Raw genomic sequence first — 25,550 nt, forward strand, 5'->3', positions numbered from 1 at the left:
GCTAATACATCAGTAAGCTTGAGCTGTGCTTCTTCAGAACCCATGGATGGTTGTAGCCCACCAGAGGAAAGCTTACCTTCTGTCACACCAATTCCAAACAGGTCATCAACAAGTGCAAAATATGGAAGATACAACAAAAAGCAATTCTGTCTTTACTGTAAGAAGCCTAAATCTAAACTAGCAAGACACCTTGAGCATGTCCATTCCAGGGAGCCTGATGTGGCAAAAGCATTTAGCTTTGACAAGAAATCGCATGAAAGAAGAGTGCTTTTACGCATTCTGACAAGTAGAGGAAACTTTTTACACAATGCAAAAGTGTCAAGCACTGGTACAGGAGAGATGGTGGCACGACGGCGGCCCACCAAAGCAAAAACAGCTGAAGACTACAAGCACTGCATTCATTGTCAAGGCATGTATGCAAGAGAGACATTGTGGAGACACATGAGATACTGTCCTTTGCTACCTAAAGCTCAAGAACAACAAACTGGGAAAAAGAGGGTTCAGTCACTCCCTTACTTGTCCCTACCACCACCGGAGGATGTAAGTAAAGCTGTATGGAACATTGCCTGTGAGATGAATAATGATGAGGTTGCATCCGTAGTCAGAGGGGAAAGATACATATTACTTCTTGGACAGCAGATGTACAACAAAAGCAAAACGACTTCTGGAAGAAAAGAAAACATACGTCAAAAGATGAGAGAATTAGCCAGACTACTCATCACTGCGAGATCTGTGACACCCTTGAAGACCTTACGAGACTTCATCATGCCTTGCAACTTCCGATATGTAATAAATGCAGTGAGATCTGTGGCTGGATACAATGAGGAAAGCAACTTATTCGGAATTGGGTCTCTGGCAGTAAAACTTGGACATAGTTTAAAGAAGATTGCAAACATCTTAGAATGCAATGCACTCATGGTAGGTAATGCAGAGGATGCAGAGTCTGCTCGCAACTTCTCAACAATTTACGACAAAAAATGGAATGAGTGCATTTCAGCTGGGGCACTGAATACTCTTGCTCAAGCTAAATGGAACAAGCCTCAAGTCCTGCCTTTCACAGAAGACGTCAAGAAGCTACACTCCTTCCTTGCCTCCAAACAGAAAAATGCAACGAGTGCCCTGCAGGTTGAGCCAAATTCCAGGAACTTTGCCATTCTCTCGAAAGTGACATTGACCCAGGTCATTCTGTTTAACAGGAGAAGGGAGGGTGAGGTTTCAAAAATGATGATGAAATCATATGTTTCTAGGGATCACACACAGATGCATAAAGACATTGCTTTGGGACTCAGTGCTTATGAGAAGAAGCTTTGTGATTACTTTCAAAGGGTGGAAATATGTGGGAAAAGAGCGAGAAAGGTCCCTGTTCTGTTAGCCCCTCATATGGTTTCTGCCATAGACCTCCTCATTGAGGAAAGGGAAAAATGTGGAGTACCCATGGAAAATGAGTACCTGTTTGCTCGTCCAGCTGCTCTCACACATTATCGAGGTGCAGACTGTTTTCGTGAGTATGCAAGGGCCTGTGGTGCAGAAAACCCAGGTACCCTCTCTTCTACCAAACTACGCAAGCAAGTTGCAACCTTATCTACCATGCTCAATATGAAAGAAAATGAATTGGATCAACTTGCCGGCTTTCTTGGGCACGACATTCGAATTCATCGTGAATTCTACAGTCTCCCAGAGAGCACTCTTGAATTGGCCAAAGTCAGTAAAATCCTCATTGCCATGGAAAAGGGAAGACTACCAGAGCTGCAAGGGAAAGGACTAGATGACATAATCATAAACCCACAAGGTAATTTTTGTGGGAAATATGCCTGATTTTCATTACTAGTTTACCTTACTTAAAAATGATACTATACGTCAAGTCATATCAAGCCTAAAATTTTGTATAAGTGTCACTTAACAAAGCGGCCTGTGCTTTGTCAAATTAGATGAGCTAGACATGTCCAGTGGTGTTTCCAGTGATGAGGAGGGGTTTTCTGGCCTACATCAGACCCAGAACAAAATGAATCAAGGATCCTCTTCAATGCCGCATTCCAAGGACGAAAACCTGATTGGTAATCAAAACGTTTTTGAGCAATGTAATTGGTATTTGTCTATTTGAGAGGGTTAATGTCTAACTTAAGGTTTTCAGTTACATTGTGCACCGCCATCTGATGATCCTATTTAATGTGTTAGATTGTTCCAGTGATGAGATGGAGTCTGCTGACCTGCGTGCGATCCACAGTGAGAGGACTCAAGGTGTAGCGCGGAAACGTGAGTTGGGGAGCAAGTCAGGTGTAAACCCCAAGGGCTGGTATTCTGCCTTGTAACTGTTGAGAGGCCCGGTCTTACACAGTGTTATTTGATCTATCGAGATAAAATATTTTGGGCGTAATCATGAAGGGGAGGGGGGGGGGGGGGTCATCATGATAGTGACTGACTTAAAGTAGCAGATTAAGTTGCTACATAGGAGTCCTCCTCACTGCTACAGAGTTTAGATGTACCAACACAAATTCTACTCTTCAGTGATATTTTATTTATTTATATTTTATTTGTAATGTATTCTGTATTGTTATTGTATGTGTTTCTAACATGAATATAAATGCAAACTTAAACAATTGTATGTTTAACATTCACTAATGCACATCTTCAGTTAAAGCTTGAAACTTAAGGAAATCTACTTCCTTATCTATTCACAGGGTCCCAGAAAAGACTTGAAGAAAGTCCTGATTCCACCCTACAAACCACCATGAGCCACACAAAACCAAGTAATGAAATACATTCAGAGTAACAGTGACAGTTGATTCAGAAATTTAAAGAGGTCAATTGTATATTATGGCTTTGAATGATAACGATCAATTGAGGCGTCTATTGGCATATACAATTCGAGTGAAAACATTCTTTGTTGTATGTTCCTTACCAGGTGCAAATGTAAACTTGAGGAGGAAGTGGGAGACTGCTGAAGTCCAAGCAATTGAAAGACATTTAATGGACTACATAAGGGGATGTAAAGTTCCTGGAAAGAGGCATTGCATGTCTTGTCTGTTGAGTGAACCCGTCGCACTGAAACATCGGAATTGGTCTGGCATAAAGTATTACGTCAACAACCGTATTGTTGCCCTGAAAAGAAAAATGAGCCAATAGGTCCGAGCAGAGCAGGGCTGTTCTTGCCCTTCTGCTTTTGCTCAACGCAACATGTTCTAAATTAGTTTTGTTAATTTACAGACAACTGTGACTTTTTATACATGTCTATGTATATGTATACAAGTGAAAACATAATTAACTTGAAAGCCGCTATATGCATAACACAAAGTGAAATGAAACCTTGAATAAAACATTCATTGGGATTAACTTGTTTGCGACATGGTTTGATTAAGTTGTACCCATAGTACCCAGATTTAATTTTTGTCCTGATTTGTTAGTTTGGATGAGAAAAATTGTGTGTGTGTATGCTAGTCCCAAAAAGTCATATAAATCTGACAATGTCCCCATATGTAGGTAAATTTCATTTAATTGAAAAAAAGGACTTAGGTAAAATATAAACAAATGGCTATAATAAGGATTTTTTTTTAAAAAGGAAACTGTTTTTAACTTGTCTCTACGACCTTCAGAAAGGCACGTCCCCATATGTAGGTGGTTGGTCATGTGTCCCGTCATGTCACAGAAACAAGTATGTGTGTGTGTGTGTGTGTGTGCGTTCTTCTCCCTGACCCTTGATGTTGATCCCGCCAGTGACATCTTATAAGTGGATTAAGCCTTTTCCACCGCTCCCCGCCCCCCGGACGGGGCTTCCTTCCTGGGGAGCGCGGGCTCCTCCGGGGCCGTACGGCCGCCATGACTGGAGGCAGCGGTTCAGAGGCGCTCTGCTTCTGAGGCTCCAGCAGCGCTAACGAAGCCCGTCTCTGGCGACACCCTCGTCTCGGCTGCGCCGGGAGTTTGGCCAGAGATCACCATCGTTTTAAAAACAAGAGTTAGAACTCGTCCCCCTTTGAAACGGATTGGACCGCTCTGTATTGGTCCGGCCTGACCTCCTGTTGCCGCGTTCTCCGTGAGCACTAAACCTTCGATCCCGACCGTCCAATCAAAACCTGTTTTAATCGTGGAAACGACTGAAGTGGGTGTTAATGAATAAAGGAATAATAAAAAATAAAGGTTGTTTTTTTCTCAACTGGTGATTTAAAAAAACACAAAAAAACTATCAGGCGCTCTGCGCTTATTAAGTCTGACCCCGTCTCTCTCTCGCTCTCGCTCCCTCTCCCTCTCCCTCTCTCTCTCTCTATCCCTCTCTCTCTCTCTCTCTCTCTCTCTCTCTCTCTCTCTCTCTCGCTCTCTCTCTCTCTATCCCTCTCTCTCTCTCTCTCTCTCTCTCTCTCTCTCTATCTCTCTCAGGAGTTCTCGTTCGCCCAGGTGTGGGGCCGGGACCACCACCCGCTGCAGTGTGCCTTCTCCCTGGAGAGCCTCGGCCCCCCGCCCACGCCCCCGCAGCTCTCCTGCAAGATCAGCGTACGGCAGGTCAAAGGTCGCGAGCAGATCCTCCAGGTGTACATGCCGGCGGCGGAGGTGAGCCCAGAGAGTGGATGATGAGAAGGGGGTGAGAAGGGAGGCAAGAGAACGAGAAAGAGGGAGAGGGTGGGAGAAGGAGGGAGAAGGGGGGAGAGAGCAACAGCATGTGTTTCTCCATGAAAAGCCATGGAGCAAGAAAGAAATTAACTCTTAGTTAAAGACACCATTTTCAAACTAGATGTGCTTTGGTCTGATTGTTGTTCCATTACTCTGAAAATCATTCTCCTTCATCTTCCTCCTACTTTTCTTTCTCCTCTTCTTGGTCCAGCAGAGTGAAAAGGGTTCAATTCCTCTCTTCCCCCTGTCCCACTGTCCCATCACCTCCGAGTCGGGGTCCACAGCATTCAAGATCCCCCCGTCCATCCATCAGCGCATCTGTGCAACCTTCGACTCGGCCAACTCCAAGGGCAGGGACTGGCAACTGCTGGCCCAGAAGCTCCACGTAGACAGGTAGACAAGTAAACATAACGTAGACATACACCTCATAGACAGGTAGACACCACGTAGAAAGGTAAAAATCACGTACGCAAAGCAGGGTTGATGGTTAATTCAAGGCAACAGCTGTATCTTATTTACCATTGCTGCTGATTACTGCACAAGATGGAGCAGAAGTCATGTTCAACAGCCACGTTGGATGCTAATCTATTTATTCAACGCTCGGGCGATATAAGGACCGTTGTCATGCCAACAAAGCAATTTTTTTCCTTCAGACCAGAATTAGATTGAGAACTTTTGTTGCGGGTAAGTGTATTTGTTTATGTGGTGATACATCCCTTTACCGCTGTATCATCATCGCAAAAAGTCCCTATTTCACAAATGGTCCCCCAATTGAAATACAGACTTACATACTGGCTTAGGTACATGGCTTACTCCATGTACCTAAGTGTAAGGTGTTGTTGTCGGACAGACATGTGAACCATGTCACCCGGAGGTGACATGGCATCCAGCTCTTCAAGTTTGTTTTTCCTCCATTCTCATTAAATCAGCAAAACACTAGCACACCGTCGCGCTGGTGCTAGCTAACAATCTCAGGAAAACACAGACACAAACTCTCGCCCGCTACGTCCCCTCCAACTGGCTACAACTCAAACTATGTGGTTGTGACGCGTTTCCGAACAACCAACGGGTTGTTATCGTTTGAGAAACACAATGTTCACGGCGGACTCGTTAGCAAGTCACGCTGGCCCCGGAATCACGAGCGCTGTTTGCCCTTAATCAAAGTTTTTTTTGTTATTTCTCTTTGCTCATCACTTAATTGGAAGGCGCTGGGAAATGTGAGCATAAAAAGTGTTGCTCTGTACCGACGCTGTATTTTCCGAAAGAGATGTAATTCGGATTCTTACACGACAACACCTGGCGTGGCAAGAATAGCAAGAGTTTAACTGCATGTGGAACCCAGTGAAAGCCCACCGCCAGGTGTAATAAAGTAGTTTGTACCTTGTTAAGCAGATTTTCTTTGCAATTATTTCTTCAAGGGTGCTCTGGCTTCATTTAAGCGTCCTCCCTTTAATGATCAGAGGGTGAGGCATTGGCAGGGCGGACGTGGGGCTTAAAGTGCCCTCTGCTGGATGCAGGTGATAATTCGATCTGAAATAAAGGAGATTTGATTCTATAATGCATTTTTCCCTGTTGGCAATTCAAGTGTTTATGCGGATCTGTGCAAAGGACTCATTAAAGCAATTGCAACGTAAACTCCAAAAAATAATACATTGATGTCAACATTGTACAATTTTATTCGCTAATAAACACAATCTCAGCCACTTTCAATTATGGAATAAAATACATAAATTCTTGGAAAGGAAACACACCTCTTATCTAGCTAAATTACGTCAGAGATTTTCATTTGGAACACTGTTGGAAAAGTTTCAACATACAATATAAAGCAGCAATGCAACATTGTTTATTTTTGTTCTGACAGCAAAAAGTGGGTTTGAACAGCAGTTATTTTCCATACTTACCTTTTCATCCTATCCTCTTTCCACCGGCCTCTCTCTCTCTCCCCCCCTCTCTCTCTCAACCCTCTCTCTCCCTCCATCCATCCTAACCATCCATCCCTCCCTCTCCTCCACCTCATCCCACCCAACCACCCCCACCTCTTCCCTCCCTCCCTCTCTTCCTCCTCCCTCTCCCCTCCTCCCCCTTCCCTCCCTCTCCTCCACCTCATTCCACCCAACCACCCTCCCACCCCTTCCCCCCCTCCACCCCTCCAGGAACCTGAGCTACTTCGCCTGCCAGAGGAGCCCGTCAGCGGTCATCCTGAGCCTGTGGGAGACCCAGCACCAGACCTCGGGGGACGTGGACTCCCTGGCCTGTGCCCTGGAGGAGATCGACAGGGCCCCGTCACCCAGGACATTCACCCCACTGGGGCAGGGCAGCGACCAGCAGGACTGAATTCTAGTCCTTAAAACACAAAACACCCACCGGGGTTGGGAGGCCTTTGTAGGGTTCACGTCGGGAGGACCCAGACCTTGGTGGGGGACTTTTAAGGTTCATTAACTCTGGTGAGGATCCCGCGGTGGCGCTACAGGAGGAGGAAGAGGAGGCGCAGGAGCACGATGGTGTTGGAGAAGAGATGCCGAGGCTTTGTTCCGCCTGCGGTGTCGGTCACTCTGAGCCGTGTGGCACAGCCACAGGGATCAGCTCGGAGGAAGAAAAGGAACGCTGAGCTTCTGCACTTTGTTTTCATGTCGAAACAAAAAGATAATAACCTCTGCTTTGGTTCCAGCGGAACACTACGCTACGACACGGTGAATGCTGGAGCAGGAATGCCAACGCGGGAGGGGAAGAGAGGGAAGGGAGGACTTTCCTCGGGGGGCAGTGAATACGGTTCAAAAATACTAAGAAATGTGTGCAGCTCGGACCGCCTCTCGCTGAGCCTCTGAGGACCGACCACACTTCTTATTTCTTGGGGGTTGTCTGCCAAAATCGTAGTGTTTTATGTCTATGGTCGCATTCTTTTCATTCATGTTTTATTGTGTTATTCCTTGTGTTTCGAGTGTTACAAAGACAGAGTGAAACTCGGCGAGACTCACTAATCGACTTCGCTCTGATAGTGAGTTAATCGAACCGTTCATCCGACCGTCAAACACTAAACGGATCGCTCAGTGAAACGGAAGACTGTCAGAGAGGAGGGATTTGTGTGAGCAGGGATTTTGGGAAGCAATATAATATCGTCTTGCGGTTAAAATAAACACAGTTTCTCTGACACACAAGAACACATGCGTACACAAAATGGAAGGCGCTCTCTCTCTCATGCATACATGGAAACACACACATACAGAAAAACAACTCTCACACAGAAAGCAACACACACATACAGGAACAAAACAACAGTTTATCTTTCTCACAGGAACAAACACACACACACAACGACAACTCTCACATACACGGAAACAGACCCACACCAACAACTAACTAACTCTCAGAATACTAATCTTACAAAGATATCATGTTGTTGTGTAAAGTTGTATACTACTGCAGATTATACTGTTGGCCGTCGCTTTGCTTTGAGATCTTTTCTTTCAGTACTTTTCCGTTAGTGGTACCATGCCATTGCTTCGCTGAGGAACACCTTGTGTTAGCCCTCATCGGGATTCTACTTTAGAGGAGCGTCGCTCGGATCCCCTTCCAAGATGTGGTTTCTCCTTGGAGATATCTCTCCTCCTATTACCCCCCCCCCCCCCCCCCCCCCCCCCCCCCCCCCCGCTCCACCCACACACGTTCTCCCACCCCGAAGCAGGGCCCAGTACCTCTGCAGAACCCTCTAGAAAGTATTAAGACCAATCTAAAGATTTTAATCCTAAATAAACTATAACAAACACAACTGACGTATTTTAGGATTAAAATCTGGGGATTGGACTTGGAAGGGGATCCGAAGAGGGGCCGATTCCTCTCTTCCAGCCTTCAAGTTCCCCCCGTCCATCCATCAGCGCATCTGTGCCACCTTCGACTCTGCAAACTCCAAGAGCAAGGACTGACAACTGCTGGCCCAGAAGATGTGTAGTGTAGTGCGAAAAGTAAGATACTTTTGCACCATCGATTAATGGATGATATATGGCAATCATCATTTATGTATATTTTTTTGAATGTGTTTTTATAAAAAATAAAATAAAATTTGATAACAGAATAATTGCACCCAATCTGAATCAGATACTGTTCAACCAATACATTCATTTCAGCCTTGATAAACCATTCATATATAACTTTATTATTGACAAAACATGGCATATTAAGTGTTCAATCCATTAATTTATAATTGATGACGATCTATAGAGGATAATTATTTCAACGGTATACCTAAAGCTCCCCTGTCGGGAAAAAATGTCATGCCCTTTTGATTTCTTAAGGTCAAAAATGTGTGCTCTTACTTACTTCTTACTAAATGTGCTCTTGCTCTTACTTACTGTGTACTTGTAAATTGCAAGGTGGTTGGGTCACACACGGTTTCCATGAGTAACACACTGAAGCAAGTTACTAGCCCGTAGCTCCACTCGTGGGTAACAGATGTGGGCTTCTGATGGTGACATTTGGTATGGCCCCAGCCCATTTGTAGATCAGAGGACAGGATGTCCCGAAGGATGAAGAATGATTGGCGTGTCTGAGTAAATAAAATCCAGACTATTCACAAACATAAATGATTCACTTTGTGCCCATCATGGAAGCCATTTGATAGGTAAATAGCGGCATTTTACGAGAAATATTTGGGAGTGACTCTCGGCCTGTTTGGTAATACTACACAGCAAAGGCCACGCCAACAAGGACTTTCAAATGTCAAAATGACAATTCTCTAAAGTTTGAGCTTGATCGACCTGTCTGATAGATTCGATATTTTTTCATTTCCCATCTAGAATGGCATTGATTATATCTGTGCATAAATGCAGTTATTTGTCTTTTGAACACTGCTAATAGTGCATTTGTGATTTGTTGAGCGACCCAACTCTAAATTTTGAAGAACCATCACATACTATTACGAAAAGGTATCCTTTCCATTTATTTCACAATGTGGTCATGGCCAGCTGCTGAATGGAGTTGATTGGTCGACGGCATCAACTGGTTGGCTGGGAATATTTTGAACTAGGTACCTTTCAATTTTTAGCAATTTAGAAATTGAGTGCCAAACACTGTCGTCGACGAAGACGGTTTTGAACTTCATATACCGTCTCCTGACAAATTCCTCCAATATCAATAAAACCAGGTGATAAAACCCATCCGTCAACACTTGAATATACTCAACCACTAGGAGTTAATCTGGACTAGTGATGGAAGATCTTTAGTGTCAACCAAGTAATAAGCACATCTTGAAATGAAGCCCCTTCCTACAACTTGAACCATAATGGACTGCAGTGACCCCTGGTCGCAGGACTCTCGCTATGCATTATGTATTTCCCCCGCTCCCCAGGTATTCTCCACTTTCACTTTTACTTATCCTGACCTCCTCACACCACTTGAAATCACAGGAGTATTATTAAATCAATTTACATTATGTTCACACCTGAAATGTTCTTCACTCTGACCCTCCCTAGAGACACACACTGCCAGTTTGAACTTTCCCTGTGACTGCTCTGTACTCAAGGTGAGTACACTGCTTGACTTTGCTATATTGATATCATACCTTTTACTGGATGAATGCAAATTAAAGTGAGCATAGGTGTCTTTTCGACAAATCAATGTCAGACATGATTCTTTTGCGAACATGTAAGTGTAGCTAGCTTTTGATTGACCCTACTGATTATCCTAATAACCTCGTATGTATGTCACTTGAATCTGCAGTTAATAGGCAGAGTTAGGACTTCGCAGTAATTCAGATGAAGAACATTGATTTACAAGATTCTAACAGATGGAAATATTGGAGTACTCAACATTCAATACCATATAAATATTTCAGCATGCTTGTGGGGTTTTCTAGGCAACAGTGCAAATGTGGTCAATCGTTGTAGGAAGACAAAGATGGGAAGGAGAGGGAGGCGAGTTGGACATCAGATCTGGGACCACATTACATCTTGACATTAGCGACAGCCCCGGGGAATTCAACCCTGCGGTGGGCTTCTGACCGGCTTACTTAGGCTCTCGTCGGCACTCTGCATGCATTCTCAAAGTACAATCAATTATTTATCTGTCCATCGATTAGATGAATGAACTAAAAGAAGGGCCCTTCCCTGAATGTGGAGCCACAGTGTCTGAATATGAATTGACCTCAGGAAGAACTGAACTCAGCACAGACTGACCTCAGCACCTCAAAGTACCTCACTTGGGTACGTTTCAGTAGCGCTTTCAAAGGGGTAGCTTTATGGTGCTTTTTCACCGGCGGGTACGCTTCGGACCCAGCACGCCTCAGCCCAGTAGTGAGGGTGCGGTATAGCCCAGCTCAGTTACAGCTCGCGTTTCCATCGCCGACAGCACCCTTATGGTAGCGCGGGGTTTAAGCCGGACAGCGTTAGCCGTGGCAGCTACGTAAACATTGTGACTTCATAGCAGTCCCACACAGTGTAGCCTGCTAATAAGTCCAATGAAAAAGAAGAACGCAACACAATTAACAAAGAGCAACAATGTAGGACGTCCAAAAAGGATGTCCAACTATTGCACAACATTTTCTTCAATAAACAAAGCTTTCACCTTTGTCCAGAAATACCTTGCGGGTACTGTGTTTATTGTTATTATCCCCCTGTCGCACGGAAGTGACTATTCTGCCCTTTCACCCTTTCAGGCGTCTCAGTACCCATGCATGACGAGTAAGACTCAATATGGCTCAGTCTGGATCACGCTCCCTTTTGGCGGTGGAAACGCGACCCGTGCCGCACATTTGCAGACTGAACCGACCCGCACCCTCCGGTGGAAATGCGCCATTGTATCTGTTTCTCTCAAGCGGTCAAATTAGAAGGGAAATGTCGACATAAAGGAAACCACAAGCAAATTACACTTTTTTGAAGTTTTGTGTAATGGTCATCTGGAGTGGAGCCGCCCCCCCCCCCCCGGCATCGACCACCATTAACGCGTTAGAGCGAAGGGTCAGAGGCAAGGCGCCGGATCCTGCTAGCGGCCAAAGCCAAACAAATGAGGTTGGAAAATGTTATGGTTGGGTTCACCGGTCGGGGTTATGTTTGGCCGCGGCTGCAGGATAATATGGTGGTGGGTGCTGTGGTTGAATACATCAGGAAGTAAAGAGGAGGATTGTAATGACGGCTTATTGAAAAATGCTGCGTTCATACGCTGACCTAGTGTTACGAATAGGTTTAGCTAATGCGTATGCTTAGGGCATCACACAGAGGGGGCGGTGTTGAGGTGCTCATTAGCGTTAAATGGCAACAGCTGAGGCGGCAGGTGAGTCTCAGAGTTTGAGACTGAGTGGAGAGTCTCTGGAGTGCTGGAGACTCGGAATCAAAGGACCTAACTCGAAGGACACACGTTTCTGGCAGGACTTACATTAGAGAACTTTGTTCATGTTGTAAATACAGCAAAGAATTGAAAGACAGAATACAAAGCGCGGGCTGGTCACGTTGAGACGAGGGGCTGGTGCGGCGTGACATGGATCTGTTTGTTTATGGTGGCTGTGGACCTGTGGTAAGTACCCCGCACCAAACCCCCTAGATAGGTAAGATTGCATGCTCCCAGGGAAAGATTAGGAACATGCCTCAAGTTCAGCACACCACGTCGGGACAGACATAGGTTAGCCTACCACGATAATGACGAGTATGGTAGGACAGCATTGTAACACTATTAGAGATTGATGATTTATTGGAATGTGTTACAGTAGAAATTTGTATGGAAAAGACCAAAAAAGTTATTGTCAGCTGTATATACTAAGCTCCCGGATCGAACATTGAAATATTTAAAGATTGGATGGAAAACATGTTAAAGAATAAGTTCATATGTGGGGATTATAATATTGACCTTTTGAATCCAAAAAAACATTAAATGACAGAAGAATTCATCAATACTATGTACAGTATGGGTTTATATCCTACAATAACAAGTAGAATTAATTCTCATTCGGTAACATTAATAGACAATATATTCACAAATATTATGGAACACAATACAGTAAGCGGACTGCTATACAGTGACATCAGTGACCATTTGCCTGTTTTTGTTGTTTATCATTGTAATGATAGGAAACCAAAGAACACCAGTCATTTTAAATACAAAAGACTGAGAACCGAAGACAACATAAATGCATTAATGACTTATCGAAACAGAATTGGAGGGTAATATATGAGGTAGACAATACTGACAAAGCGTACAATGGATTTCTTAACGTTTTTAAATCACTTTATGACAAACACTGTCCTGTGAAGCAATACAGTGATGGAAAAAAACAGAACTAGTCTGTGGATCACTAAGGGTTTAAAAAATGCCTGCAAAAAGAAAAATACACTGTACACATAAATTAACCTATATAATTAGGATATGTAAGAAAGAATACTATAGCAAAATACTAGAGAATAACGAAAACAACATGAAAGGTTTATGGAATGTGCTAAATACTATTATTAGAAATGGATCAAAAAATACAGGTTACCCTGAGTATTTTATGGAGAAAGAAAAGACAATAGATAATATGGATGATGTGGTTGATGGTTTTAACAAATTCTTCGTAAATGTGGGACCAAAAAAAATATTATGACCCAGAAACAAATGAAGTGGTGGATACTGATCTTTGGGATAGAAATACCAGCTCTATTTTTCTAAGAGCAAAAAAATAAAAAATGAATAAATCATAGACACTGCAAGAACATGTAAGAGCAAATCCTCTACTGATTACAATAATATTGATAGATTATCATAAAAATGTTATGGAGGTAATTGCAGAACCATTAACCCACATATGTAACATGTCTTTTCGATCCGGTACATTTCCAAACAAAATGAAAATAGCAAAAGTAATACCATTATGTAAAAATGGGGATGGACACCATTTCACAAATTACAGGCCTGTTTCCTTTCTCTCCCAATTCTCAAAAATCCTAGAAAAACTCTATGCAGAGAGACTTGATAATTTCATAGAAAATAATAAGATTGTGGTCGACAATCAATATGGATTTCGAACAGAGAGATCAACATCAATGGCATTAATGCAACTTATCGAAGAAATCACCAATTGAATAGCCAATAAAAAACTGGCAGTGGGAACATTAATAGACCTAAAAAAAGTATTTGATACAATAAATCACAACATTTTATTTACTAAACAAGAACGGTATGGCATCTGAGGGGTTGGATTGTACTGGGTGAGAAGCTACTTAAGAAACAGGCAACAATTTGTTGAAATAGGTGATCATGAATCAAAATATTTAAACAGGACTCGTGGAAATTTACTCTATTTGCGGATGATACAAATGTTTTTTGTTCCGGTGATAATTTGAAGCAGATGTTGGAGGTCATCACAGCAGAAATTAAAAAGTTGGTTTGATATCAACAAACTGTCTTAATTTAAGCAAAACAAAGATTATGCTATTTGGAAATCATAAACCAAACCCTCAAGTGCAATTGATAATAGATTAAATAAGTATAGAAAGAGTATATGAAACAATATTTCTGGGTGTGATCTTGAACCACAAAATCTCCTGGAAATCACATATTAATCATGTTAAAGCAAAACTGGCAAAAACTATTGCAATATTGGGAAAATCAAGATACATTTTGGACCACAAATCATAACATACTCTCTATGATACAATCATATTGCCATATCTATCTTCCCGTTACATACTTACAAAACCAACCTACAGCCGTGCATATTACAAAAAAGAGTAATAAGGATCATCAATAACGTTGGATATCTTGAACATACCAACTCATTATTTCTAAATTCACACGCGCTGAAGCTCACCGATCTGGTTCAATTTAAGACTGCACAAATCATGTTCTAGGCAAGAAGTCAACTACTTCCGGGAAACATCCAAATACAATTTATGGACAGACAGGGTGGGTATAATTTGGGAGGGGAACTTATTAACTTGTTGGGTGAATTTGTGGAATCGTTTAGAACAGGTAGTTAAGCTTAGCACAAACATAATTCAGTTTAAAAAGTGGTACAAAAACAGTTTATTTGAACGTTTTCATGATGGATGTGGGTGTTTTTGAGTGTGATATTAGCTACATAGGTTGTATTGGGATAAGTGATTTTGGGGTTTTGTTTTCTTCTTAGTTTTCGTTTGTTTGTTTATTTTTGTCAATTCTAAAAAAAATTGTAAGGCTTTGTAAATGTTGTAAATATAAGGGTATTGTATAAATATGAATAATTTGAATGTGCATTATGTATATAGTTGTTTAAAACTGATAAATGCATAGCAGATAATTACGAGCAGTTAAAAAGGGGTGGGAATGCATAAGCTTCGGCTTCCTCTCACTCCTTTTCGGACACAGACACTACATTTATTTTATAAATGTTGTTTATGACAATTTAGAATTATTGTTGTTTTGTGTTATGTGTATTTGTATGATGTGTCATACTTGCTTTTCTTATTTATTTATTTTTTTGTTCGAAATAAAGACGCAAATGAAATAATGGTTTGCGTTTACACGTTGTGTAGGATTAAGGCTCCTGGTCACTAAGGATCACATTAAAGCGCATAGATGTAAAACACAGGGACTACGGCCACGGCCCCACAAATCACCGCTGTCCGAAATATGGTAAGAGATTTGGAGTAAAACATCCCACAGCCCCAACAGAGTTTATATGCATGTTTCAAGATGGCTGAATTCTTCAGTCTACTTGTTCTTCAAAGCCTCTCTGATACGGAAGGTTCCAAAAGCCGCTAATAAGAAATCCCATGGAATTCAAGGATTTTTGCAAGAATTTAGGACTTTAAATTTTTTATAGGGCTGGGCAACGATTAAAAGTTTTAATCGCGATTAATCGAATAGTATTGGTGAGATTAATCACACTTTTAAAATTATATTTTTAATCCACTCCAATTGAATTTAAATGAGATTAACAAATGGAATGACACATTATCAATCACACCAAATTGACTTAATCAGCAAAAATCAGACTGCTGGAGCCATTTTGTTATTTATGTTTGCAAATTAATTTGAGTGATTAAGATTGATGACACTTTTGAAATAATTATATTTAAGTTTATGAAATATGGTTTAATAGTATTATGAGGTGAATTATGAGGTGAATTAATAGTATTATGAATTACGTAATTTACAATTACGTAATTCTATGTTGAAAATCAGATTGACTGCCGTGTTCTGTCTGGCCAATTGAGCGTGACGTCTGACGTTCTGACTGACAGTCAAATATATTGATGGGTTACCTATGACCAGGTGGAGAGGAAGTGGCAAACATTATTTCAACCGCGTGAATGCGATAGGGACATCTTTGTTTGTATTTTTAGTAGGAAGGGAACAAATATATCGATCTATAATTCAAGATGCACGTTGTCCGGATTTACCCGCTCTCAGAAGCGGCCGCTGAAAAGCTGCCACTACACAGACCAAGTGATCTTGAGGGAGATTTATTGACTCACTCTGTTTGGGTTGAATATGATACTTACGGAACACCACGGATTTGGGAATTGTAAACAGGTAGTCAAATAGTACAATTGTAAATTAACAGTTACTACAAGTGTAGTTAAATTTAAATAAGTAGTGCCACAGATTTGGGAATTGTAAACAGGCTGTCAATTACTGCAATTGTAATCAGGCAGTCACTTACTTCAAGTGTAATTGAATGTAAAGTAAGAAGTAAGCTAACAAAAAATGACTTCTGATATGAATGTTGACATTCTGTGGCCAAAACCTTTCAAAAGAAAAACCAAAGAACATGCGTTAATGCGTCAATTTGTATTAATTGTGTTAAAATAAGATTGCGTTAACTTGCCCAGCCCTAATTTTTTTGTTATGTTTTGTTATGAACAGCATGATGGAGTTTGAAGATGTCGATAACCGTGAACCCTTGGCGTTGCAAAGGGGTGCGCTAATTTGGTTCAAAACCCCCCAAAATATACACTTTTAAATGTCATGAATGATATTAAAAGATGAAAATAAATCTGCACAGAAGGCTTTGCTCAGAGCAGAAGGTTTATTTTCTTTACTTTCATCTGGATCACCAAGAGCGGAGAGAGCAAGAGTTTTCTGATTGGCCGGAGGTTTCTTTAGCAACGTAACTTTTGATGTTCATTGTGAAACGTGAACATCTGGATGGTCTTAAGAGGCTATTTGGGCAATGTAACTATACGGATATAAATTGCTAAGGAGAGGAGATAAGGAAAGAAGAGAAGTGGAGACAGGTAAAGGAGAGGGGACAGGAGAGAGAGGAAAGGGGAGGACAGGAGATGCCATGCAGCGTCCATCTTACCACCAAGGTAAATTTGAAGACACAGCGACATTTTGAAAACAATATATTTTTGAAATCAGCATGTTCCCGACAAGTTCCTCACATACAAATAATAGATAACTCCTGTGAAAATAAATGGCAGTGTCAATTATATACAATAATCGAAAATAGTACCATGGAGTGAGTTAAAGGATTTATCAGCCAATCTATAAAATTAATATAATATTTACATATTATATTTCTTTGGATGACCGTTTTAGTAATGTAGCAGCAGACACCTCAATTGAAATTAGTTTCACAATTTTAAACCCGCAATATGTACTTTTTCTAGTAGCAGTGGCTTGGTTTGTAGCTGAAATTATACATATATATTTTCATGTGACAAGTCTTCTGAGATCTTCTGTGTCTTGAGTAGTAGTAGTAGTAGTAGTAGTTTCTCGAGAAATTTTAAAAGCTGCAGTACAAAACTGACATAGGGCAGGTTGCGCTACGTTTGAGTGATACTGAACTGCAAAGAAATTGTAAAAAGGAAATGAAGCCAATACTAAATAAAACTAAACAGTTGAAATGGACTTCCATCCTTCTTTAGTGTGCTTTTTAAGGCAATATGTCAGAATTCACCTGAGCCAATCAGTAAGGTGTCCAGACGTTCTATGTTTCATTAGGGATGGTATAGAGTCCCTACCAAGGGTTAATTGAATTGTTCCATGACCTTTTGACTGGCAATACAAAGGTCGTACATTAGAGTTTCACGTTTTTATAGTTGGAAAAAGTATATCAACTGATGGCAATAATGTCAACACGACAGAAGACAAAATGTTAAAAAAATATATTCATTGATTTGTGGAAGTTGTGAATCGATTCAGAATCATAGAAGATAATAGACTTTGTTGCAGTGCAGACCTTCAATGTTTCCATCATGTGCTCTACTCGGTTACAACCCAAAAAGCATTCACAGCCAAACTCCTCCCTTTGGGATACAGGTGATACAATCTCCCTACTGTATCTAAAATGTTTCGACTACTCACGTGAACACCCCGCCGCCCCAGCCCGCCAGCGCGGTAAAGCGGCGTGACCCAGGTCCCGGGCGGGGTTCACGGCGTAGCCCGAGTTGAAGCCCATGGAGAGGTCGATCACCAGGGCCACCGTGAACCGGGGTTAATGGGGGTGTTTTGGGGGTCAACGATGGCCAGGATACACACGATTAGTGTGGCCGTTTCCATCTGCTGACACACAGCCGACACAGAGTACATTATGGGGTTTTGATGTCAGATGATGATTTATTTTAATTAAAAGCGCTTTTCATTGAAGAAATATCCAACAGAGGCCAGGTGCTTTAGACATCAGACAGTGTGCAGTGAGCTTTTGTTTACCTCCTGATACCCTAACGCTACAGAATGACAAACCCTAATTCACAGATACTTCACCATATTAATTTATATTTCAATATATTTCTTGCATCCCCACCATTTCTGCTCGGCATTATGGCATGCAATATGGCAAGTTTAATTTCCTTCCTTTTTTCCACATCTTGGGCCCTATCTTGCATCCAGCGCAATTTACTTTCTACACCAACGCATGTGTCGTTGCTAGTTTGCAACTGGCGCGGAGCGTTCTTTTCATTCCACAGGCACGCATCGCTAAATTAGGTTCAGCGAAAGGAGGAGGCGTGTTCTGGCGTTCCCTAGTGCTATTTTGCAGTTTCAGAAAAAAATTCCGCCACAAACCAGGAAATACCTGGTTTAAAGTCAGTGGCGCGTTGTTCAGATGCTATTTTAAGGGCGCATGCATGATATTGCTTGTGCACCTCGCGCATACACTTTGATTCTCTCATCTACCTAGCCACACATTCTTGGTAAATTATTTGGGAAAGAACAGCTGATTCAGCGGTAATAAGTTGTACTTTTAAATCAATGCATCTGCAAACACCGTACAGCAAACACATATTTTCTTAACACAGACATCCTGCACAAGCCCATAACTTTTAGGATTGATGAGTATTTGATCGTGAGAAAACGTTGTTTTACCACGAGTGAGTGTTAAAAAGAATGAATGAATGCGGGCGTGCGTGTGTATGTGTACAATAATTAATGAATGCGGGCACGCATGTGTGCATCCATCTGTTTAAACACATGCAAACTAAACGGGGGGACACGTGCTTATTAGAAGCACAAGTCGATGACGATAATGCATACAATACTGGAAAGAAACGATGTTTGTTAATGTATTGCGTACATCATTAAATAGAACCGAAGTTACCGCATATCATATGTGTGTTAAGTTTTCTTTGCCAAAATTTATTTGAGGACTCAGTATTTCTGATGTCGTGGAAGAAAACGCTATTCCATTTGTGAATCAGGCCATATTATTTGGCCATAAACTGAGCCATTTGAAGTTTAAAATTCATGTGGTCATGCATCTGTCTCATCGGAGACTGCAAACGCAAAATATCAACTCTTCAGATTCAAATGCGCTCATGGCTCTTAAAGGGGATGGGAGATGGCACTCTCATTGGTTTATTGCACGTTACGCTCAAACCACACCTACGGGTAATTAGGCTACTTCAGGGCAACCCTTTTTAGATTTGCGTCGGGCGCAAGAGTAATTTATCCGCCGGTATAATAGCATCATCGCCATAGAACTGACCACAAAGCTACTTGCCTTTGGCGCTTCTCACTTGCGTTTCAGACTGTTAAAATCGGGCCCCTAAAGTTAAAGCAGCATAAATCCATTTCCAAGTGCCACAGGGCAAAGGGAGTACATTACAAAAACAATCTTGTGAAACAACTTGACAGGTAAACCACCCCTCAGTGCCGCCCCCTATCTTTATTTCCCAAAAGAAAAATCGCATCCAGCGCACTTCAGAGGACTAACTCAATAAAAAACAGATTGGATGAAGGCGTTGCTCATTGCCTGTCTGTCAGCGTATGTGAGTACAACTGTTGTTCCGTATTTCATTTTCAAGTGTTGACTTTAATAGCTGGATTGCGATTCAACTGGGAGGATTCACAAAACACTGAGCATTTAAATGGGGCTGGAGTTGGGGAGAGGGCCTGGGGACCTATGGAGTGGTTTAGAGCTCCATCTGTGCCCTTTAGCGATCGAGCAGCGGGGTCACATTGTGCTATTCTTAAACATGTATGTTGTTCTGAGATGCTATCCGGAGCATTCGGTGTGACAAAGATTTAATCGTACCCTTGTTCTGCAGTAAGGGATGTGACGAAACGATTTCTGACACTTTTGTTACCTGGTCGAAGAATCCGTTGAGCAGATTGAGCTGTGGGGAGGGATACGTAGCGAAGAGCCCCGCCGTTGCCTTGGTCCCGTCCACAGACAGCGTCCCCTGGCCGTAGTCCCACAGCGCATCTGGTGGGGCACGCACATTACTGCGTTCAGTGTTGATGAGACCTGCTGCTTCATTAACTGTAAGCACCTGCCTCCAAGACTCTCGTCTCTGCCTGACAGCAGGCCCTGTGTGTAAATATTGAATAAGTATTGATCTTGTGTGTCTGTTGGTGCCGCAGTGGTGCTGGTATCATCAGATTACATTAAGAGGAACAAATAGGATCGATATGGGGGCGATAACACAGAGCAGCGCTAGACACCGGCCTCTGCTGAGCTCCACTTCTTGTGATGCTCCTCAAAGTTCAGAGGTTTTTTAACAACGCTTAACAGTGGAAATATGTTCAACCTTGAGTGCCGGGCGAAGAACAGCACCGCTTCACAACGAAAGGTAGGAAAGAGCTTGATCAAGTTTCAAACAATGTTGAGAAGCTGATTCGGGCGGCGTAGGGATAATAAAAACCAAATAAAACATAATGGCACACTGTATTGTCAGTTTTCGCTGTTGTATAGTTTATACGGCAGAATTGTTTGAACAAATCACTCTGTCGAGGCTTATTTGAATCCCCCGTGTCTTTTGCGGCATGTCTGTGTTTGATTGGCCCCTCAGTGACATAGCCTAGGGGTGGGGCCTCTGGCTGGATGGAACCCAGCGTAGCCATTTTACATTTCAAGGACACCTGCCAGAATACATTCTAAATATGATCTTGGCGCTCAGGAAGGCCCCCAACCTCTGGAAGAGGAAGTAGACCGGGAAATTCCTCCATGACTCCCTCCCCAGGAGGCAGAGGGCAAAGGTCACGCACGGGTTCAGAGGACCACCTACGGACGGCGAGAAGGACAGAAACATGAGACTTTCTAAACAGGACTCCTAAAGGAGATATCTTCTTAGCTATGATCAGTGATTCAAAGAGCAACTAGGGAGATGGAGGCCTTCTTATCTTCTTAGAGAACACTCTCGCCCCTGATTCTCAAAGATCGAACGCAGCGCCGAGCCAATCTCCATGTAATTATGGGCTGTGTGTAAGACCCCGTAGAAACGGGAGGGAGGACTCTGTGACAAATACTTAATGGGAAGGATGAAAAGGCTAAGAGAAGAAAATGAAAAGTACCTTAATCAATCATACCTTAGTCAATAGTCAATGTTTTTCTGAACCAAAAAATCTGGCAACCTTGGAGGGAAAGTGAACTGCTATGATGGCTCATTCACGCATGCGCTTGTCTCCCGACGCTCACATTCACACCCTCACCCCATCTGGGTTGGAGGTTTATAATTAAGCTTCCCTTTTGTGTGTGTGTGTGTGTGTGTGTGTGTGTGTGTGTGTGTGTGTGTGTGTGTGTGTGTGTGTGTGTGTGTGTGTGTGTGTGTGTGTGTGTGTGTGTACTGAAAAAGGGAGATGGATCTGTTTCGACGGGAGCCCTCGTACTTAATGAAATTACTTGAGTGTTTGTTTTTCATGTCTTCACTTCCAACGCCATCATGCGCTCCGTTGTTTTATGATCGAGGAGGAAGGCTCCCCATTCCTCCATCTTCTTTGTATTCTTCTGACTTCTGGCTGAGTGTTTGTAGTGCTGATGATGGGTGGCTGTCGTTCTGACTGGTAAACAGAGTGGTGATCTACTCCTGTAGGGTAAACACGAAATACTGCACTCACCGATGCTTACGTCCATTACAATGAGGGGCTGATATATGAATCCTACAAAATCGTACAGACAGAAGCAACCGAACAATTTAATTCATTGCAATTTAATCCAATTTGCTCAAACTTAGAATTCAAGCGCACCATCCATTCCCCCCATATAAGTTCCCCTATACATTCCTATACACCACTGTAACAGCCTCTTATCTGACACCTGTCCACTGATGAGGATCCCCAGTGTGGCGGTGAACCCAAAGGCCAGGTTCACAGCTAGGAATGTGCCCTGGGAACCTCCGCTGAGAAGCATCTGGGCCACCGAACCGCAGCCAAACATCTGCAGGATGAGGGAGGGACGCTGAAACCATTCTCACCCGGCACCACCACCACCCTGGTGGGGGGCCCAATGCGCCCGGTCTCCTTCTCAGCCAGGGCGTGTCTCTTTTGTTTTGAAGCTCGAAGGTCAGACATTTTTGTGGGTGTTTTGGGTGTGATTGTTTTTTGGAGAAGGGGGGACTTTTAGCCTGAGAAAAATGACTTTAAACATGGAAAGATGTACTTTGGTTTTCCTGATGTCAAGGAGGAGTTTCTCTCTCTGTTTTTCTGTGTTTTGCACAGCAGCCGCCTGCTGCAGACATCATAGAGACCCACCCAGCTGGTGTCCTCTCTGGATTTGTTGTCTGGGAGAACTGAGAATGCCTGCTTACAGACTATTACCTCTTCCCTTGGTTTGGATTCTGATGTTAATAATGTGGAGTATTTGAACTATGTATCATTGCCCAATTTGACTTAATAAATGTTGTAAAGTTGAACAGCCCTGTTGTCTACATTGTATGATGTGCTTTGATGTGCTGCGTCAAGAGGAAGGGAAAATGTTTAAAGCTACTCGTCTTGAAAGTCAAACTGTTTCAAATTGGTCTGGACAGGCCTGACATTGATTATCTATTTCCGGGGATTTAAAACAAGTTTTGTAAATACGATGATCCATAAATAAATAATCTGAAGTTATAAATGGTAATGGGAAATGCAGACCAGAAGAGGACCTTTTCTCAGTAGCATCCAGAGCTGTGGAAATTCTGAACCGCCAAAGGTCAGAAGCTGTGTGCTGGCAACTGGAGAGGCTTTGGAAAGGACATTGCCAATATTTGGATGAGATAAATGAATGTTCTAATCTTCTAGTTAATGAATAAAAATCGTCATTGCAGATAGTGATGGATTCGCAACACACATATTATATGTCCTTCAATCATTGTACTAGTAATGCAATGCAATAACATTCTGTTGATCATTTACACTTAATATCGGGAGCATGCCTTTGTTCCCACAGCCCAATATTCCCACACCCCAATGTTCGCACAGCCCTATGTTCCCACAGCCCCTCACTTGAGCCACAACATCTTGTTGAAATTGAGCTAGAGTTAGCCCTAACCCTAACCTTGTCTGCTATGCTTTTCATCAAATATTGTGGAAAAAAATTCTCGCTAATCTACTAAAAAGTGCTTCCAAAAAATCTTGTGGCAGGGTAGGGCATAAATTTAAGAGAAATATAAGGAACACAAGACCTAATTTTGAAAATGTCTTAGAAATGTGGGACCATATATGCTTTCATTCTGAGAAAAATCTTAGAAATAAGAAAAATCTTAAAAATGTGGGAACATAGGGCAGTGGGAACATAGGGCCTGATTTTCTAAATTTTCAGTGAAAAAAAAAATCTTTAGAAATGTGGGAACATAGGGCTGTGGGACCATTGGGCTGTGGGAACATAGGGCTGACCCCCTTAATAACATATCCAAATTAAGACTAAAATATGTGAGTAAACCACAATAGTCTGCAATTATATATAAAATGTAATATTGTTGTTCTGTGGTTTGTATGGTACCGTCAAGCAACACGGTTTGGTGCCTTGTCAACGTTTGTATACATTAATCAGTAACTGTCCATGTCTTAATTGATTAAGTACAAGGCAGATACCCCCTATGTGATTGTACTCTTTGATTCCCCCCAGCCTCACTTGTAAGGTGCTTTGGATAAAAGTGTCTGCTCAATCTTTATTGATCTATGTTCACAACCACACGGCCCCGCCCGGCCCCGTATACTCACCACCAGAACCAGGGTCCCCAGGCACTCTGCCAGGCCCTGCTTGATAAGCAGGTGCCTGATGTGGGAGATCTGTGCCAGCTTCTCAAGTACTGCCTTCTGTTTTTCCATCATGAAGAAATGGCGAGCATTAATTGTGGCTGGCAGCTGTGATCTACTCAATGGGTAGAGTCTGCGTCTTTCTTGCTCATGAAATGTCTGACTTAAGTAAGGCTCTGTCTCCACCCATTCATACCCTCTCTACAGGCACTTGGATCATAAGGTCTACACCCCTTTATTTTTCAACTTATCTCTTCCTCCTTTCTATGCTATTACTGGCAAATCGGCCAGAAAAAAATAAATTATTTACATACTCATTGGCTTATGAGCAGTTATTAGCCAATGTATTGTTTTCAAAGAACCCCACTTTACGTAAAACAATAGGCCATATCCACGCCACATGCCTGGAAGTGATTAGCAAAATACGGAATTAGCATTAGCATAGCTATTATACTAATTGAATGTTGACATAATACCACATTCTGAAAGAATTAGTGGACATCAGACTTTTGAGAAGTCCTTTAAGCCATTGCGATTCTCCTCTAGACAACTCTGTCTGTGTGATGGGCGATACCGATACCAAAGTGGCCCTTGACATGAGCTCTTTCTGACTGCTTCTTGTGATGGAGGTTGCTATAGAAAAGTCCCCGTCACCGAGCATCAGCAACAGAGTGGTGTCTCTGAAACGGAACTCAAATTCCTCCCATCGTCCTTTCTTTGAAAATAAATCCTTTAATACACATTCGTCCATTCTCCCAGTAAATAACTTTTAACAAACAAAGCACACATACTTCACCAACCAAAACAATCACATTCACAGAAAATAAGCGTCAAATCCGAGCTGTAAGCTTAGTAGGTTCCATCGTTTCTGGAGGTTTGTCATCATCATTACAAATGTGTCTGACATTTGCGAATAGTCAGACGGTATGATCATGTATATGCAGCCCGCGGTGGAGCCCCCAGTGGTTCTCAGACACACAGAGAGATGTTGAACCTCATGCGAGCAGAGGGTGAAGGGCAGAGACTAAGGCAATTGCTTTAATTGACAATATTAAGAAAAATGACAGAGCACAGTCAAAGGAGAGGAATATTATGAATTGAGCCAAAGCCCAAACAGTGATTAGGATCCTTTTGCGGGACTGTAGCTGAACAGCCCGATACATGACACACAGCAAAGTGCTGCAAATATTGTATTCAAAAAGGTTACCTGTTACCTGTCCTCCAAATGCCTCGTGGCACAAAGGGCCTTATAAAAAAACAAACGGCCATTTGAGTTATTGATTGAATGTTCCACAATATTCTACAGCAAGCTAGGTCTCATTTTCCACAATTGTACTGGCATAGACCGTATTGCAAAGAATACTAGTGTACACACACACACACACACTCACACACTCACACACACACACACACACACACACACACACACACACACACACACACACACTCACACAAGCTTAGCATGCTGAGTAAGCTGTACTTTAGGAGCAATCCTCCGTAAAGCCGCACAAAAGCAACCGTGACGCTCGGCAAAAGAGACAAAAGTTAAATGTCAGGAAAACAGGGAGAAAAACAGACGGCGATGGAAACGAGGCGTATGGAAAGATTGG

General features: G+C 42.3%; 1 protein-coding gene, 1 long non-coding RNA gene and 1 pseudogene across 3 annotated transcripts in view; 2 read left to right on the forward strand and 1 right to left on the reverse strand.

The window, feature by feature from the left end:
• Window positions 1-6,933, forward strand: part of LOC307074207 (netrin receptor UNC5D-like) — a gene marked incomplete at both ends in the record, with an annotated part of 172,223 nt that extends 165,290 nt beyond the window's left edge. Inside the window, 3 exons of the mRNA XM_079734232.1 lie at window positions 4,369-4,539; window positions 4,811-4,992; window positions 6,753-6,933. Of these exons, the coding sequence (XP_079590358.1) occupies window positions 4,369-4,539; window positions 4,811-4,992; window positions 6,753-6,933 (534 nt within the window). The remainder of the gene's footprint in view (window positions 1-4,368; window positions 4,540-4,810; window positions 4,993-6,752) is intronic.
• Window positions 2,175-3,041, forward strand: LOC307075227. Its single transcript, XR_013811836.1, has 3 exons — window positions 2,175-2,253; window positions 2,679-2,747; window positions 2,903-3,041. It is a non-coding gene; the product is annotated as an uncharacterized lncRNA (long non-coding RNA).
• A 10,916-nt stretch (window positions 6,934-17,849) lies between the features above and the next one.
• LOC307074208 (aquaporin-3-like) lies at window positions 17,850-24,012 on the reverse strand (annotated as a pseudogene). The gene is made up of 5 exons: window positions 23,905-24,012; window positions 21,994-22,141; window positions 20,852-20,989; window positions 20,073-20,191; window positions 17,850-18,051 (listed from the first exon to the last, which is right to left on the reverse strand). The product of its transcript is annotated as an aquaporin-3-like (transcript).
• Between the last annotated feature and the right edge of the window lie 1,538 nt (window positions 24,013-25,550).

The sequence above is a fragment of the Pollachius pollachius genome, assembly GCF_949987615.1.
Source record: "Pollachius pollachius genome assembly, chromosome: 4".
NCBI lineage: Eukaryota > Metazoa > Chordata > Actinopteri > Gadiformes > Gadidae > Pollachius > Pollachius pollachius.